Source organism: Sapajus apella, unplaced genomic scaffold, assembly GCF_009761245.1.
Source record: "Sapajus apella isolate SASKATOON/1434 unplaced genomic scaffold, GSC_monkey_1.0 scaffold10, whole genome shotgun sequence".
NCBI lineage: Eukaryota > Metazoa > Chordata > Mammalia > Primates > Cebidae > Sapajus > Sapajus apella.
The window spans coordinates 7,636,946-7,655,177 of NW_022436950.1; the positions used below are offsets into that span (position 1 = coordinate 7,636,946).

General features: G+C 61.0%; 1 protein-coding gene across 8 annotated transcripts; it reads left to right on the forward strand.

The window, feature by feature from the left end:
• The first annotated feature begins 10,018 nt into the window (after positions 1-10,018).
• On the forward strand, positions 10,019-17,969 carry ECEL1 (endothelin converting enzyme like 1). 8 transcript variants are annotated; one of them, XM_032277913.1, is made up of 18 exons: positions 10,019-10,128; positions 11,080-11,966; positions 12,572-12,640; positions 12,754-12,864; positions 12,950-13,042; positions 13,207-13,331; positions 13,580-13,802; positions 14,298-14,396; positions 14,663-14,737; positions 14,893-14,996; positions 15,236-15,294; positions 15,375-15,426; positions 15,983-16,050; positions 16,192-16,316; positions 16,657-16,722; positions 16,991-17,086; positions 17,326-17,402; positions 17,546-17,969. In XM_032277913.1, exons 2-18 carry the CDS (start codon positions 11,181-11,183, stop codon positions 17,643-17,645), a joined length of 2,328 nt encoding a protein of 775 aa, XP_032133804.1. In that variant the 5' UTR covers positions 10,019-10,128; positions 11,080-11,180; the 3' UTR covers positions 17,646-17,969. The 8 variants fall into 8 exon arrangements, with proteins under 8 accessions (XP_032133804.1, XP_032133805.1, XP_032133807.1 ...); XM_032277916.1 differs by having other exon boundaries at positions 10,023-10,128; positions 11,077-11,966; positions 16,991-17,095; positions 17,604-17,969; XM_032277910.1 differs by having other exon boundaries at positions 10,024-10,128; positions 11,077-11,966; positions 16,991-17,095.
• Positions 17,970-18,232: the final 263 nt, after the last annotated feature.

Here is an 18,232-nt window from a genome sequence, read left to right on the forward strand (position 1 = left end):
GAAGCTGTTTATGCAGGTTGGGCGGTCAGCAGAACACCTGCCCCAGGAGGTACCCTGGAGACATTGCTGATTTCATTATCATGGCCGCCACCGTCTCTCAAGGGCTACATAGACCCTGGCCTGTGCTGCACCCGGGATGGTCATGGGCCAGACCCAGGCTGAGCTGGGGGCTCCTGGCAGGCAGGCTGGGCTCGAATGCTTCACCTCCCTGACCCCTCCATGTGCCAGATGCCCAGCTCTTCACTGCCCCCACCCCCAGCCTCCCCCTGCGCCCTCTCCACAGGCTGGCGAAGGCTCTGACGTGTGAAATAAAAAGAGATTTTAATTACCTCTCAGCAAAACAGCAATTAGAGAGAATCACAGCACAACAGCGGTCCCCTCCTCCACTACCCCAGCCAGGTCCGCCTTCTCGCCTCCTCTCCCCGTAACCCCAGAGTGAGGCTGGATATGACAAGAAGTCCTCCCATTCAGCCCAGGCCCTGGTCCCTGTGCCCCAGGCGTGAGGTGGGCGAGCCAAAGGTCAGGAGGTGGTCTGTGCTGGGGATGGGGGCGGGAGGGTGCAAGGGCCGTAGGGAAAACCCCCAGATGACAAGCGCTGCTTGGGGAAGTGGAGCTTCCTGTGCACACCTCAAGGATGGCCAGGGCCCCATCTCTCTGGGGTCTGTGTTCTGTGTGCGGACCACAGGGCTTTCCATCCACACCGCCTGTGCCCTGGCAGTGCCTGTCCGTGTGTGTGTGGCTGGCATGTGTGAACACCCGTGTGTGCATGTGAGCCTGGCAGCAACCCGGGGCAGTGCAGCCCTCAGGATGAGCAGGCTGGGCTGAACAGGCAGCGTGTTCTCTTGCAACAGGCTTTTAAAATAATTGCCTGTGACCCTGAGCGGTAGCTCTCTGTCTGCTGGCTGCCCCCGCCCCAGGCCCCTGCTGCCAGGGGTCACTGCTCTGTCCATCTGCGGAGACTGGGGCACCTGTGCTGTACTTGGGGATGGGGCAGGGAGGGCGGGTGAGGTGTCCCCATGGGTGGCCCGAGGCTGGGGGTGGCGAGTGGTGGGTGGCTGATTGAAGGGATAATTGCAGGCAGCAGGCCCTAGCTAATGCATGCTATGATTAAGCCCCGTTACTGAGGGAGGCTGCTGAAGCATGGGGGCGGGGGTGGGGGCTGGGGATAGGCCGCCTGTTGGGGGCTGACAGCCTTTCTCATGGGAGGGGGAGCAGGCAGCCACTGACACCTCTGTAGTCCCCTACCTTCCAGAGCTGCAGCCTGATGAGGGGGAGAGCCAGGCCCTAGGGGTAGGAGGGACCCCCCCCACCCCACAACAGACACATACGCCCACCCCTGGGCAAAGGTCTGCAAGCCTCCATTCAGTTGTCTAGGGGCCAACCCCCACTGAGGAGCAGCAGTTTCCTGGCCATGAATCTTGGGGTTCCTGTGCTGTGAAGCCTCCCAGCCCCAATGCCAAGGAACACCATCTCGGGGTTGTAGAAGCCAGACGGCGCCGGGCACTGTGGCTCACGCCTGTAATCCTGGCACCTTGCGAGGCCGAGGCGGGTAGATCATCTGAGGTCAAGAGTTCCAGACCGGCCTGGCCAACATGGTGAAACCCCATCTCTACTAAAAGTACAAAAATTAGCCGGACTGGGTTCCTGTAATCCCAGCTACCTGGGAGGCTGAGGCAGGTTAATCGCTTGAACCCCGGAGGCAGAGGTTGCAATGAGCCGAGATCAAGCCATTGCACTCTAGCCTGAGCAACAAGATCGAGACTCTGTCTCAGAAAAAAAAAAAGAAAAAAAGTCAGACTGGCTGTGAATGGACAGCTGACATGAGGGACCACAGCTCACTGGGTGTCACAGACGCCAACCACCTGTGGTGGGGCCACAGATTAGCCTGGTGAGTACCTGCAATGTGTCCCCAAGTCTGACCCACTTGTCCCTGGGGAACAGATCTCAGCATCCATTTCCCAGAGGCCCAGAGCAGGTACATGACTTCCCTAGAACACAGCCAGGGCTGGGTCACACCGCATGTACCCTAGTCTCTCAGCGTGGCCACTCACCAGCTGTATGACTGTGAAAGTCAATCTCTCAAGGCCTCAGTTGCTTCCTCTGTGAAATGGGATAATAGTAGCACCTACTCCTAGGCTTGCCCTGAGGAGTGAATGAGGTAATTCAGCACTCACTGCCCGGGGCCTGGCCCGGAAGTCAGCTACTTCTGTCCTCAGCACTGTCTTTGCTCTCTGACCCACACCCTGTGGGAGGCAGAATCCTAAGATGCCCCAAGATTCCCAGCCCCTGGTGTACACATGCACGTCCCACTATTACTCAACTGAACACAAATCTGGGGACTGTTGTGAAGGGGTTTTGCAGATGTGATTAAGGTTCCAAATGTCTTTAAGACAGGGAGATTATTGGAGTGAGCCTGACCTACACACATGAGCCCCTCAAAATCAGAATTCTGCCCAGGGCAGTGGTTCACACCTATAATCCTAGCACTTTGGGAGGCCAAGATGGGAGGATTGCTTGAGCCCAGGAGTTTGAGACCAGCCTGGGCAACACAGAGAGATCCTATCTCTTAAAAAATAAATAAATAAAAGTGAGAGTTTTCCTGGTTGGTCAATATGAGAAAAACAGAAATTTGAAGTAAGTGGAAGATTCCACTGGAGAGAGGGGTTCTACATTGCTGGCTTTGGAAATAGAGAGGGCCTCTGGGGGCTGACAGCAGCACCCCCAAAGTAGACACCTTGATTCTACCACTTCAGGGAACTGAATTCTGCCACAAACCCTCACCTTGGAGGAGGCCCCTGAACCCCAGATGAGCGTCGCATCCCCAGCCGACACCTTGATTTGGCCCAGTGAGGCCATGGGCGGAGAATCGCATGCCGTGCCTGGATGGCCGACTACACGAGCTGTGAGCTCGTAAAAGCGTGCGCTCTAAGTAGCTGCGTTTGTGCTCATTTGTTTTGCAGCAGCAGCAAACTATAACCCTCTTTGGTAGTTCTGTCACAGGCTCTGGGACATCTTGCCAAGAGGAGAGCTTGGTGCCAGGCTGAGGGCAGCCCCAGGCATGGCTGGCACTCTCTGGTGACGCGTGGACATGCACCTTGCTGCTGGCTACTCCTGGCAGGCCCAAGAGGCTGTCGGGTGGAAGGGAAGGCAGAAACTTGGCACCCAGGCTTCCCCTTGGGGCCATACAGGAGTTCGGGAAACTTGTACCCAGTGGCCTGTCCTCCAATCTGACCTCTCATCACGACAGAGGAGGAAGTCTGTGGGAGCCCCTGCCATGCACTGTCCAGCCCACACCCCCAGAGTGGGTGGCAGTGGGCAGAGGTGGGGCAGAGGTGGGCACCGATATTCACAGTGATCAGGGTGAATCACCAGAGCGCCGGATCTACTTCTCCAGTCCTTTATCCCACAGTTTCACTCTAAGGAGCCTCTGACAATGCATGACCCTCAAACACACAGTCTGGAAGGAGGCCCCACCAGGGCCAGGCCCCTGTGCCCAGTCCCCTGCCTGCTAATATCTCCCTCCCCAGACCCTCTGTCTCCCCCCCTGCACAGCTCTGCTCTCTCTCCTACAAGGGACAATTAGTGGCCTCAGCTTTAATTAGCTAACGATCCCCTTCAGCTCCAATCACTTGAAATGATGATGGAGTACTGGGGGAGGGGCTGCAGGCCCAGGGACCCTGTGAGCCAAGGAAAAGGCCTTTCAGGCAGTTCAGGCTTCCCTGCCTGTCCCAGGCTCGCCCCTCCTTGCATTCCCAGGCAATGCGCCACGGAGACCCTGGCAGGAAGGGGTGTCCCTAGCCCCCACAGCCATATTTGCATCCCTCTTGCAGCAGGAGCCGAGCTCCTGTCTTGGCCTGTCCATCAGATGGGGAGCCCAAGGGACCTGCTTGTCAGCGCTCGAGGCCGCCCAGCTGGAGACTCTCCACCGCCCCCTCCTTTCTGTCCCCCTTCGCCACCATCCGACTTCCACTCTGCAAATCTGACCCCCACTCCTGACTCCCTGCCTTGTGGCCAAGGCCTCGCCACTTAGGTTGGGCAGGAAGGATGAGGCAATGGGGAAATCTAGGGTCCCAGCAGAGCTGAGGAGGAGAGGCTGTTATGAAAATACCGAGTCATAAGATAACGTCAAGTGGGGACACATGCAGTTCAGGATGTACCCAGTGCTATAGACAGAAAATGGCTTGGCCTCTTCAGATAGGGAAATCCAGGAAGGGCCCATGGAGGTGGGGACATCTGGAAAGGAGGCCAAGGTCCCGGCTGCAGGCCCTGCCCTGAGATGCCTCCTGAGGTCTCTGGGCAAAGCCAGCCTTGGCATCTCCAATGTAGTTCCTGGGCCTGAGGTCCCAGGCTGGGCCCCTGGCTTGGAGCTGTGGGTCCCCGAGTACCTTGCTGCCCCCTGCAGAGCTGTCCTTCCATCTCCCCGCTCGCAGTGTGCATGGCCCCGAGACTGAATGCAGCACACAGAGGGTCAAGTCTCTTTCAAAACCAAGTAGCTGCATGAAGCTGGGCATCTTCCTTTCCTTCCGTGCACCCCAGTTTCTTCCTTTGTAAACTGGGGCCAACGACAGGACTCCCTCATGGGCTTACTCAGCGCAAGGCTCATTGTGGAGGAGCTAGAGGGCTCGGTGCACAGCATGGCACTTGGGAGCTGCTCCGCGTGTGACAGTGGTTGTCCTCCCCACAGTTGTGACAGGCCTGTCCAGGCTGGATCTGGGGCCTTGCTCTATTCAGCCTGGCCCAAGCTCTGGGCACCCCTGCTCTGGGGTTCATGTGCCAGGCTCTGGGCTGGGCACTGTGGGGCACGCATCACTCCCTGCCAGGCACCCTTGGGCACCTTCCTCAGGCAGGGGCTGTTAGGGGGCTCCTGGAAGCTTGAGATGGACCTAAAGGAGGGACACAGGTCTGGGGACACAGACCTGTGTCCTTCCTTTAGGTCCATCTCAGGCAGAGGGGACAGCTTGAACAAAGGCTGTGCTGTGAGTATGACAGCCTGGGAGAGTAGGGACACTCAGGGGAGTGTGAGGGGACCAGACCCAGGAGGCCTCAGAAGCCACGATGGCCGGGGCTACACAGAGGCTGTGGGCAGGAGCAGGCAGGGCTGCAGCAGCATCCTGGTGGGGAAGGAGGGAGAGACCCCCTTCTCCACTAAGAAAGGGAGAAGGAAGGGCCAGAGCTGGAGACAGGAACAGGTTGGGAATGAGAGGAGGAGGTGAGAAGTCTTTCCAAGGCTGGGTTTGGAATGCAGTGAGTTTCCAGCACCAGCAGGTGTGGGTGGGACCTGGGCCCAGAGCCAAACACCTGGGCACAGCATCCAGGGGGTGGAGGAGGGCCAGGGGCAGGTAAGGTGGCACAGGGTGGGCAGGCAGAGAGGGACAGCTCGAGGCAAGACTCTGGGCCAAGGCCTTAGGATTTGGAGACCAGACAGGGGTGGGTGAGACAACCTAAGTGTCCCTCAGCCAAGGAGGGTGACCCTGAGGACCTCTGGGTGGGAAACACCAGCACAGGCCACATGGAGAGGAGAGTCACTCAAGTCTCCATCCTATTGTGTCCTATTTATTAAAAATAAATCAATAAGGGCTGGGCACAGTGGCCGACACTTTGAGAGGCCCAATCCCAGCACTTTGAGAGGCCAAGGAAGGCGGATTGCCAGGAGTTCAAGACCAGCCTAGGCAACATAGTGACTCCCGTCTCTACACAATAAAAAAAAATTTAGCCAGGCATGGTGGCAACACCTGTAGTCCCAGCTACTTTGGAGGCTGAGGTGGGAGGATCACTTGAGCCTAGGAGGTCCAGGCTGCAGTGAGGTATGATTGCAGCACTGTACTCTCGCTGGGCAACACCGCGGGACCTCATCTCTAAACAACAACAAAACACGATAAAATAAAAAGATGCCCGTGTGAGCCTCAGTGCTCTGCCTGCAGTGGTCACAGAGCTGATCTGACCTGACCTTGGGAGGGCTGCTGGTGCGTGACGGAGGGCTTTCATGCACGTCCTCTACGTACTTATGTGGCTTAAGTATTTTAATGCAAGAGGATATTTACATGTTTCCTGTATAAAAACAGCATTGCTCTAGAGGTTGGGAGGCAACCTGGAGAGGAGACCATGCATGGCGGGACAAAGCGAATCACGGGTTCGGAGTGGAGGGGAGGCGTGCGGGAGAGAGGAGAAATGGCACCTCTTGTCGTCTGGTGGGTTCGGGACCCGAGAGCCTGGGCAGGTTTGTCTGGGTGCTGTGCCTGGTGTATGGCCTGGAGCCCAGAGATACTTCACGCAGGGCGTCTCCATGAGTGATCACAGCTGTCACTCGACTTGATCACATGCGTCCCTCGTCCTGGGCTCCAGAAGAGGCTGTGAGTTACATGGAGGTGAAGAACAGGGGCTGCCGTAGGAGAGACCTATGCATCCAGTGGAGTAGGGGCTGTGGAGGAAGCATCTGATCAGAGGGGTGAGGCCATTCCCAGAAGGGTGGGTGGCGATTGGCTGGAGAAGGGGAGGGAGGAAAGGGGTTCCAGGCAGGGCAGCCAGAACAGCGAGTGCTAAGGCCTGAGGGATGAGGCTGGAGATAGCCAGCCACATTCTGGGAAATGGAAATAGATCTGAGTGACCAGAGGAAAGAGGGAGGTGTGGGGGCGGGGAGGCAGAGAGGGACAAAGAGAAGAGCTGGGAAGAGGCGCTGCCTCGTGGGCCACGCTAAGGTGCGTGAGCTCCACCGTGAGGGGTGAGGAGGGGTCCTGGTGCAGAGGCCAGAGTGGAGGCCAGGGCAGCAGTCCAGGGTGGAGTGGGCCTAGTTCGGGGTCAGGGCCTAGCAAAGGAGCTCAGCTGGAGGTCTGGACACGGTGGAGGAAGCCAGCCCAGGAGGGCCGGCGGGTGTCGGGAGGTGAGAGGCCAGGCCTGGGAGCCCAAGGGCTGCCTTGAGGCACAGGAATCTGAAAGTCAGTGGGGGACGGAGACCCCACTGCCCGACCAGAGGCAGGCCTCATTAGAGGCTCAGGCAGGACCGATGGGCACCCTGTCACCCCACTTGGTCATAGCAGCAGGGAGGAGTGGAGGCCTGGGGCAGAGTGCTGGGGTGCTGGGGCTTTGGGGTCTCTCAGTTCGACTGTGGCCCTGAGATTTCCAAGGCAAACCTGAGTCAGCACGTGGCAGCTGCAGCGGCTCCGGCCTTCCTCTGCCCCCTCCCTGCCACCCAGCCACTTGGGAGAGTCATTTCATTTCTCAAATTAAAAATCTATTTTGTGCCGTGAATAATAGATGGGTTGAGCCCCGAGAGGCCGGGTGGAGGACAGGAAGCTGGCTGGGGCGTGTTTTGAGGGCTCAGCTCAGAAGATGCCACAGGTCTGCAGGGATGTGGGGCCTGGTTGGACAGGGTAGAGGCTGGCGGGGCAGGTCCCGGAGCTGACGCCCTGTGGAGGCACACTGAGGCAGGACAAGGGATTCATCCCCACCCACATGCAGGCTGGAGAGAGTGGGTCCTACCACAAACAGTCTCCAGCTGGGGCCAGGCCTGGTGTTAGGTGGCAGCCCCACCTCAGAGCGAGGCACTTAGCCACCCACTTGGTGAACGGGCAACAGATGCAAGCTATTGGTGACAGGATGTGGTCCCCAGGGAGGGCTCCATGCCTAGAACCCAAATTGAGTGATACCCCGCTCTACAGGGTGGCTGGGATCTGCCCTTGGTCAGGGAAGAGATAGAGGTCAGGTTCTGAACCCCACATCTCTGCCCCTTGCCTCCCCTTGGGCCTTTGCTCTCCAAGTCAGCTGTGGCAGCACCCCACTGCTCCTCCAAGCTGGGCACCCAGCTGCCTCACTCAGGGCTTGGCTGGGTTTAGCTGGGCACTGCTGTGGCCTGTTGTTCTCTTGCTCATGAGTCATGGGGTCACCTTGGCAATTAGGGGTAGAAAGAGAGCCCCCCCAAAGAGTGCGCAAGCAACAGGCCAGACCGCTGGTGCCCTACTCCCCTACAGCGTCAGTTTCCCTACAGAGAAGGTGTCGAAGTCAAGGAAGTGGGCCTCCGACCCCTCTTTATTGGCAGTCTGTACAGGGCCACCAGGACTGAGGGGTCAGAGGGTCCAATTCCAAGTCAACTCCTGTAGGCCCTGGTTGCTGCTCTCTGGGGCAGGGCTGGGGGATGAGAAGTGAACAGAACAGGTGAGGTGGCGCCAGCAGAGCACCCGTCTGGGAGTCGTGAGACCCATGAGCAGATCAATAGCAGCTGAGCTGGGAGAGGGTGGCTGGAAGGGGGTCCCAGAGCTGAACTGGGAGGGAGGAGGAAAGGAGGAGAGAGGAAGAAAGGAGGGAGGAGAGACTGAGGGCCTGGAGGCTGTCCCCACCCGACCCCTGTGGCTGGAGCAGAAGTGTCCCTAGGGAAGCATATTTGCCTCTGTGCCTTTCTGTCGGAAGAGTCGGCTCTCTGAGACAATATCCATTTTTATATTTCTTGGAAATTTCACGGCATTCATTTTGGGGAAAATAAAAGCTGTCATTGCTGGAGAAATGATACCAATCAGGGCCTGAAAAGGCTGGAAAATTATCCTCCTGGAGACAGGAACGTTGAGGGAAAAATGCAGATTAAAAGCACAAAGAGCCACTTTGCCACCTCCCTGCCCTCCCCTCCCCCCTCATGGAATCACCACATTTTAAGTAATTCCATTTTTTCCCTCAGAATTAATAGGACCTGAGAAGGCTGCATTGGGCAGAGGATGACCCTGGGGTGGCCAGAGATGAAGGCAGGGTTTCCAGAGTGGGGGCTTAGACATGGAGAGGTGAACACACAGGCGACAGGCAAGACAGGGGCAAAGGCTGTCAACTTGGGGCCAGGGCCCAGGAGCTGGGCAGATGCACAGCCCCAGAGGACGGGAATGGGGTGATGGGTAGGTTAGCAGAGTCCCTACCTTGTCGTGATTTTTATCAGGTGGTGCTCCTTGGCTCTTACCATTGTTTAGGCCAATCCTGTGGGCTGGAGCTGGCAGGCCTCAAGGGCTGGTGCTTTGTGGGGTCCCCTGCTAGAGACACCAGATGGAGAGGGGGTGGGTCGGGCAGGGCAGAGAAAGCAGAAATTCCAGAAACAGTATCAGTCTTCCAAGGACCCCAAGTTCTCTATGTCCCATGAAGGCCAGGCTCTCTGGCCAAGGGAGGGTGGCAGGTAGAAGAGGCTCTGGCTCCAGGCATCGGGGAGGCCCCACATTTAAAACGCCAGTTCACCTGGAAGAAGGCAGGGGGTGGGTGAATTTAGAGTCCCTGCTCCCTGCCTGCCCACCCCTCATCAGTCCACATACCAAGGTCTTGAGGCTCAGGGCCTGTCTGAGGCCTGGGGCTGCTGGGCAGAGGGGTCAGGCTCCAGCCCTTCCTGGTGCCAGCAGGGAGGCTTCTCTCCTTCTTGTCTTGGCCTTTTCTTCCTACCTGGGCCAGGGACTTCCTGAGCCGTGGTGCTGGGTCCAGCCAAGGCTGGGGAAGGTGGGGAAGGGAGCTGCAAGCCCTCTTCTTGCAGGAGTCCCCACTGAGCTCCCTTCACCAAGGGATAGATGAAGGGGGCGAGGTCAACCAGAAGGCCTGGTGGAGAGCTGATCCAGGGGTTCCAAGGAGGACAAAGACGCCGGTAGTGAAGGTGCGCTCTGCGCCAGGGACTGTGCTGGCAGATACAGGCGCAACTGACACCGCCCTCAGCCCTTCGGAGGAGTCCTCGGCTCCTCATCTCCAGCTCCAGCCCCTTTCTAGCCGGCTGGGAGAGGGGACGCTGGATCGGGGGAGACCCCTCGCTGGAGTAACCGCTGCCCTTACTCGTCCCGGAACGCGGCTGGACCCTGGAGTCCCCGACCGCAGCCCGCGCACGACCCGCGGGAGCCTGTCTCCGCGGCAGCAGACCCACGTCCGCGCTGCCACCCCGCTGCCAGGTGGCCCGAGAGACGCAGGAGGAAGGAGGGGCGCGTGGGGCGGGTGGAGGAGGGTGGAGCCGCCGGCGCGCCCCCTCCCTCGGGCCGGCGGGCGGGCGGCGCGGCGGGCTCCGCGCGGCGGCAGAGGAGGCGGCGGGCGCTGGGAGGCACCGGACGCCCGCGCCGCTCCGCTCCGGCTCAGGCCCCTGCTCAGGCCCGACTCTCTTGGTCCCCGCCGGCTCCGGCGCGCACCTGCCGGGTAAGTGGCGCCCGAGTCCCTGCCGCTGAGGCCACCATCGCAGTCACCTCCGTCGCCGCCGCCGCCACTGCACGGAGCCTCCTGGCTTTGTCTGCGTCCTTTCGGCTGCGGCTGCGGCTGCGGCTCCCGGGCTCGGCTCTCCGGCTCCGCGGACTGCGCGGCACAGCGCCAGGGCTCGTTGCTCGCCGGCCAGCTCGCGCCCCGCCGGGGGTGAAACTTCGCCCAAGTTTGGGTTCTGGGGAGAACCTGTTGAAGCCAGCAGTGGCTCGGGGCGGGGACAGAGATGGTGGGGGTGGGGGGAAGAAACTGGTCTTGGGTTCTCCATCAGGGCCATCCAGTGGGTGGGCTGTGTGTCGGAGACCCTGGGGCGTTGGCGCGCGCCCCTAGAGAAGGGGCGAGTGGGCCGTCGGGCCACCAAGCAGAAGGAGCCAGCAAACGGGGTTGGAGTGGTGGGTCCCGCGGGCTTCCGTGAGGACGAAGTTTGGTTCTTTGGCCGCTTTCTGGAGCGTATATCTGGGTCCAGCGCGCAGAGCTGGAAGTGCCGCATAGACGCTCCCCTGACCGCACCTCCTCACTCCAGCCTCCGCTCCTTCCCCTACCTCACGCGGCCTTGGCTGGGGCAGGTCGTGGACAATACAGACTAAGGGAAGAGGGACGGCCTTCCAGTGAAGGTCCACTACGTGCCAGGCCCCGTGCCCAGCGTCTCTTGCTTCCCAACGGGGACCTCCCAACCCTGCGGCCCGCACATGTGTGCAGGGAGGGGACAGGGGAGAAGACTCCATTGTGCACGCGGGGGTGGTGGCCCTGCCGAGTTCTCCTTGTCCCTGGATTCCGCAGTGAACGAGGCCCAATGCTGGGGCCTCAGCACCCAGGACTGAGCACCTCCTCTTGGTGCCCTGGAGCCCCGTCGGGCTGCGGCGCCTCCTGAGCCTGCCTCTGCCTTTCCAGCAGCTGCGGCCCCGGGGCCATGTGGAGGACAACGAGGAGGCCGGCAGCCACGAGCATCCCGTAGCCCGGGTGGCCCAGGGCTGCAGCGCGGCGGCCTCAGCGCCATGGAGCCGCCGTATTCGCTGACGGCTCACTACGACGAGTTCCAGGAGGTCAAGTACGTGAGCCGCTGCGGCGCGGGGGGCGCGCGAGGGGCCTCCCTGCCCCCGGGCTTTCCCTTGGGCGCTACGCGGAGCGCCGCGGGGGCCCGGGCCGGGCTGCCGCGTTGGAACCGGCGCGAGGTGTGCCTGCTGTCGGGGCTGGTGTTTGCCGCCGGCCTCTGCGCCATCCTGGCGGCTATGCTGGCGCTCAAGTACCTGGGCCCGGTCGCGGCAGGCGGCGGCACCTGTCCGGAAGGCTGTCCTGAGCGCAAGGCCTTCGCGCGCGCCGCTCGTTTTCTGGCTGCCAACCTGGACGCCAGCATCGACCCATGCCAGGACTTCTACTCGTTCGCCTGCGGCGGCTGGCTGCGGCGCCACGCCATCCCCGACGACAAGCTCACCTATGGCACCATCGCGGCCATCGGCGAGCAGAACGAGGAGCGCCTGCGGCGCTTGCTGGCGCGGCCCGGGGGTGGACCTGGCGGCGCGGCCCAGCGCAAGGTGCGCGCTTTCTTTCGCTCGTGCCTCGACATGCGCGAGATCGAGCGACTGGGCCCGCGGCCCATGCTGGAGGTCATCGAGGACTGCGGAGGCTGGGACCTGGGTGGCGCGGCGGAGCGCCCGGGGGTCTCTGCGCAATGGGACCTCAACCGACTGCTGTACAAGGCACAGGGCGAGTACAGCGCCGCCGCGCTCTTCTCGCTCACGGTCAGCCTGGACGACAGGAACTCCTCACGCTATGTCATCCGCGTGAGTGCGTCCCCCCCCCCGCCAGCTCCCCGCCAGCGGCCGCAGACCCGGGGCCTAGTGGCCTTGCCCAGGGGTTCTTGCGCGCGGGAGGCGGGTGCGCGAGACGAGACTAGGGGAGAAGAGAGCAGGGGAGGAGAGGGGAGCGCACAGCCGCAGAGCGCCAGGAGGAGGGCGCAAGTAATTTCCCTGGGGTAATTGCGGTGTTTAGCGGAGCCGCGGGAGCCGCAATTTCCCAGCCCTCTGGCAGGCAGTGAGGGCCAGGAGGGAGGGGCGCGCCGGCGGGCTGGGTGGACATCTCAGCGAGGGCTGGGGCTGGCCCCAAAGCTAGGGGTCCCAACAGTCAGTGGAGGATCTACGAATGTCCCAGACAGATAAGAAAAATGCAGGTGTACAGGAGTAAGATTGGGCGTCCCCAGGCTGGAACAGTCAGGGATGGGGGCTTTGGCCATTTAATCTGGGTGAAAAGAGGGGTTGGGGTCTGCGTGCTTCTGGGGCTGTACCCATGGATGTCTGAGTGCACTCTGGGCATTGAGGAGGGATTTCCCTCTGTTTAGGGAACTTGATGGCATGGACCTCTGACCTCTGGCCACTGTCTTCCTCCTCAGATTGACCAGGATGGGCTCACTCTGCCAGAGAGGACCCTGTACCTAGCTCAGGATGAGGAGAGTGAGAAGGTGCGGGGGCATGGGATGGGGAGGGAGGGAAGGCCTGGGGCCCCAGGAGGGGTGGACCTGGACCTGGGCTAGGCCTGCCCCTGTCCCTGGATGAGCCCCCTCCCCTGGTACAGATCCTGGCAGCATACAGGGTGTTCATGGAGCGAGTGCTCAGCCTTCTGGGTGCTGACGCTGTGGAGCAGAAGGCCCAGGAAATCCTGCAGGTGGAGCAGCGGCTGGCCAATGTGAGCAGGCCAGGTTGGCGGCTGCCCTGGACTTGGGGGAGGGCACCATGGAGCAGGGCTGGGTCAGCTGTGATCTCTCTCCCAGATCACTGTGTCAGAGTATGATGACCTACGGCGAGATGTCAGCTCCATGTACAACAAGGTGACGCTGGGGCAGCTGCAGAAGATCACTCCCCATGTGAGTGTGGCCTAGTCCTTGTGGGCAGGCAGGGTTGGGAGCAGTTGGACAAGCCCTTCCCTGTCCATGGACTCTCATGTTCCCTCATTGCCTCTCTCTGCCCTCCCCCATTTTCTGTGGCCCTGCCACTCCCAGCCTCACTGTCCCTGTCCTTGGCCTCACAGTTGCAGTGGAAGTGGCTGCTAGACCAGATCTTCCAGGAGGACTTCTCAGAGGAAGAGGAGGTGGTGCTGCTGGCAACAGACTACATGCAGCAGGTGTCCCAGCTCATCCGCTCCACACCCCGCCGGTATGGCTGTAGATCTGGCATTTTCTGCCCAGTGGCCACTAGGTCCCTCCCCTGCACCCTGGACCTATCTGCTGGGTGGGCTTTAAATTTTCTGCTCTGCATATCTGGGATGACCTCCTGCCCCATCTTTGTGTGGTTGTCTGGGTACTGGGTCCAGCAGCAGGTTGGGGGGAACAGGTGGGGGTGGTACCCTTGATGGCTCATATGAACATCTGTCTGGACACCCACTGGCTTCACCTGGCCCCCAGGGTCCTGCACAACTACCTGGTGTGGCGTGTGGTGGTGGTCCTGAGTGAGCACCTGTCCCCGCCATTCCGTGAGGCGCTGCACGAGCTGGCACGGGAGATGGAGGGCAGCGACAAGCCACAGGAGCTGGCCCGGGTCTGCCTGGGCCAGGCCAACCGCCACTTTGGCATGGCACTTGGTGCCCTCTTTGTACATGAGTACTTCTCAGCTGCCAGCAAAGCCAAGGTGGGCTGCCCTAGTTTGGGTGGGGAGGATGGTGCTGAACTGAGGGTGGACCCCTCCCAAGGCCATGGTCCTAGCATGGGGAGCCCCACATGTCCCCCTGCAGGCACGGGCACCGAGCCTTGCTAAGGACTCAACCCGTTCTGAGGCATTAGACTGCTCTTCCACAAGCCTCCTCCAGGAAGCTCATATGGACTATGAACTGCAGGTGGACCTCCCTGCCAGGCCCCAGCCGGCCTTCTCAGCAGTGCCCAGGAGGCGTGGCCTCAGGGATGTCTGTGGTCATTGCTGGGGCAGTTTCCTCTTCTATCCCGTGAGCTCATTGTTGGGGGTGCAGGGCCTGGATCCCCACCTCCAAGGTGTCCTCTTGGTGCTCAGCACTGAGATTTGGGCTTAGAAAGTGCTGCTTAAAGATGGGGGTACCCCTCCTGCCAGGAGTGATGGACCAGAGTGAAAGATGGCTGAGTTGACCCTTGCTCCCTGACCCCTGACCCTCAGGTGCAGCAGCTGGTGGAAGACATCAAGTACATCCTGGGCCAGCGCCTGGAGGAGCTGGACTGGATGGACGCTGAGACCAGGGCTGCTGCTCGGGCCAAGGTGAGGGGACTCAGTGCCATCTGTCAGCCCCATACACATTGAGCACCTGCTGTGTGCCAGCAAAAGAGAACAAAAGGGGCAAAGAGGCTTTGTGGAGTTGACCAGGCCTGCCTCCGCCGTGAAGCCCATGGTGAAGCCCACTCCCAGGCTGGCCTAGTGCTCCCTTTCTTGGTTGGGGGGGGGCGCTGTCCCTTTCTTGGTTGGGGGATGGGGGAAGTGCTGTATCCGGAGGGCCCATGTCATGCTCACCTGCCCTCGGCCTGCAGCTCCAGTACATGATGGTGATGGTCGGCTACCCAGACTTCTTGCTGAAACCCGATGCTGTGGACAAGGAGTATGAGGTGGGGCCCTGACCCTGCCTGCCCAGCCTGTCCACAGACCCTCTAACTAATGGCTCTCAGGAGGGCAGGTGTCCTGCATAGCCAGGCTGTGGCCCGGTCTGCAGGTAGCCCTGCCCTGCCCTGCCTGTCGCTGAGTGCTGCCCCGCCTCCCGCAGTTTGAGGTCCACGAGAAGACCTACTTCAAGAACATCTTGAATAGCATCCGCTTCAGCATCCAGCTGTCAGTCAAGAAGATTCGGCAGGAGGTGGACAAGTCCACGTGGGTGCCTGGCCCAGAGCTGGGGGTCAGAGAAGGGTTGTGGGGAGAGGGCAGGAGCTGGTGGGGCACATCACCTCACAGCCACGCAGATGTGGGGGGTTCGTGGGCCAGCACAGGGCATGGGGTGGGGGCGGCAGGGTGACCCCCAGACTATCAAGAGATGGCTGATGAGGATGCCGTGATGTGAGGATCATGGGGAGCGCATGTGTGCCCCTGTTCACCCCAGCCTCCCTCCACAGCTGGCTGCTCCCCCCACAGGCGCTCAATGCCTACTATCTACCCAACAAGAACCAGATGGGTAAGAGAATGTGTTCCTACACTGGGTGGGGCCGGCTCTGAAAGTGGGCAGGTCTCCCACTGAGCACCCCCTTCTTATAGTGTTTCCTGCGGGCATCCTGCAGCCCACCCTGTATGACCCCGACTTCCCACAGTGAGTACATAGCTTGCCCTGTTTGTGGCTGAGGGCAGGGCTGGCACACAGACCTTGTCTACCAGGTGTGTGTCGGCGTACTGTGGCTATGACTGCCCCAGACCCAGCTGGGTTCAAGAGTCAGGACAGTTGCGGACCCTGGCTCCCCACTGCATCCTTGGTTATTTAGGTTTGTCATTTGTAACTTCCTGGGGTCTTCCTTACTTGTATGAGGCTTGTTTAGATGTTTCAAAGGTGGGGCAGCACTCACGATGAGGTAGGAGGCCAAACCCCACGTGGGCGCGTCCGTTTCACTCCCGTCTCCTCCAGCTCTGTTTTACCGCCCAGTCAGCTCTGTTACATGTAATTTCCTAAAAGGCAGCAGGCTATGTTCCACTGGCAATCATATAGCCCATGAGGAAGCAGAGGCACTAGTGCCCCTGGACCACATGGATGCCTCTGTGGCCTCCGTGGGCCCCCTTCTGGCCTGGCCAGGGGATATCCGGGTCCTGGGCAGCAGCATGGGGCTCTCAGAGGGTGGTGAGGGCTGGACCTGATGCTGCTGCCGTGGGCCCAGGTCTCTCAACTATGGGGGCATCGGCACCATCATTGGACACGAGCTGACCCACGGCTACGATGACTGGGGTGAGGCCTGTTGGGGCCCAAGGGGATGGCCGGGAGGGGGCAGGACAGGCAGTGGATAGGCAGGGTGGGGGATGGGTTAACTGGGGCTGGTACGTGGGGAGGGGAGGGGAGGAAGGTCTCAGCTGGCTGCACTGCTCACAGGGGGCCAGTACGACCGCTCAGGGAACCTGCTGCACTGGTGGACGGAGGCCTCCTACAGCCGCTTCCTGCGAAAGGCCGAGTGCATCGTCCGTCTCTATGACAACTTCACTGTCTACAACCAGCGGGTGAGACCCCACCTGCCCCTTGTGCCCCTCAGGCCTGGCGGGGCACGGGCTGGGAGCATCGCGCACACCCTTGCACACATGCACGTGTCCAAACAAAACACGTACCCAGGACCCTGCACACACACTCGGTTCCCACGCACACTCACGTGGACACATGATGAGTGTGCACAGACTTACGGAGCACCAGGGTGTCGGGGGGAATGAGGAGGGTTCCCTCAAACTCTCTGGGCAAAGGAAGGAGAAGGGTGGTGGGAATTAGGGGCTGGGGCCCAGGGTATCAATGCCTGAGGGAGGCCACCCGGGCCCCAAGCAGCCCCCTGGCCTCTTCTCTTCCCGGCAGGTGAATGGGAAACACACACTTGGGGAGAACATTGCAGACATGGGCGGCCTCAAGCTGGCCTACCACGTGAGCAGCCTGCCTGTGCTCCACCCCTGCTGTGGGAGGGGCGGGGTGGATGAGGACTCCAGGAGGGACAGAGCTGCCCCTCCCTGCCCACCCTGCAGAGCTCTGGCCTGGGGCGGGGCAGTCATGTGCTGGGGATACCATCCATTGGAAGAGGAGGGATTCACAGGCCCCCCGGGGAAAGCGGGGAGGGCTGCCTGGATGGAGGACAGAGAGGGAGCAGTCCCCAGGGCAGATGGGCACAGCAGGTCCATGCTCTGTCTGTCCCCAGGCGTATCAGAAGTGGGTGCGGGAGCATGGCCCAGAGCACCCGCTGCCCCGGCTCAAGTACACACATGACCAGCTCTTCTTCATTGCCTTTGCCCAGGTGGGCCAGGTGGGGGATTGGACTGGGACCCTCGGGTTGGGGACACTGCATCCAGGGTCAGTCCCAGCCCTGCCTTGCCCAGGCCTCGCATGGCCAGCCTGTCTCTCAACACCTGTCCCCTCAAAGGTGATGGCCCTGTGGCGCTGAGGGGGCCTGTGGCCTTGAGTGCTGGGCGGGGGGCTGGGCGTGGTGCCTGGCTTCATCTCCCCCTCCTCCCTCCATTCCACTCCTGGACCCAGAACTGGTGCATCAAGCGACGGTCGCAGTCCATCTACCTGCAGGTGCTGACCGACAAGCACGCCCCTGAGCACTACAGGTATGCCACCTGCCAGGCTGGCCTTGTCCACTCCCTGTATTTGGGTGGGATCGAGGGCATGGGAAGGAACAGAAGTCACCCCCAGCGGCTGGAGTCGGGGTGGCTGCAGGGCCCCACACTGTGTGGGTCTCTCCCCACCCCAGGGTGCTGGGCAGTGTGTCCCAGTTTGAGGAGTTCGGCCGAGCTTTCCACTGTCCCAAGGACTCGCCCATGAACCCTGCCCACAAGTGCTCCGTGTGGTGAGCCTGGCTGCCCACTTGCACGCCCCCACTGCCCCTGCACGGATCGCCTCCTGCCGGCTACCGGGGCAAGCATGCACCCGGTGCCAGCCCCGCTCTGGGTACCACCTGCCTTCCAGCTCCTCCAGGACCTGGTCCCCCTGCTGCCCCTCACTTCAGGAGGTGCCTGGAGCAGGGGTGAGGTTGGACTCTGGGGGTTGTGGGGGAGATATGCTGGGGTCCCCAGATTCTGCTCTAAGGGGGCCAGACCCTCTGCCAGGCTGGATTGTACGGGCCCCGCCTTTGCTGTGTTCTTGCTGCAAAGTCTGGTCAATAAATCACTGTACTGCTGCCTTGGCCTCTTCACGGGTCCCCAGGGCAGGTGGAGCTGTAAAGAGCCCTCTGCAGGGAGGCTGGGGTGCTTAGCACGACACAGATTGTGGAGAGGACCTGCTTGTCTCCTCCTCGGCCGCCTGTGTCCAGCCTCCGCCCCCCGGCCCCTGCTCCTCTACGTTTTCCGTTTTCCACCATTACTTCCCTGGCCCAGCTGCCCTCTCGCAAAGCCTTGCCCAGGGCTTCTTGCCCAATTCTGGGACACCCCTAGATCAGCCT

Excerpts from the sequence above, each read along its gene's own strand:
- ECEL1 (XM_032277910.1), top strand. The coding sequence starts at position 11,181 with ATGGAGCCGCCGTATTCGCTGACGGCTCACTACGACGAGTTCCAGGAG. Across the intron at positions 15,295-15,374 it reads ACCCAACAAGAACCAGATGG|TGTTTCCTGCGGGCATCCTG; the intron begins GTAAGAGAATGT and ends CCCTTCTTATAG. Across the intron at positions 16,317-16,656 it reads TCACTGTCTACAACCAGCGG|GTGAATGGGAAACACACACT; the intron begins GTGAGACCCCAC and ends TCTTCCCGGCAG.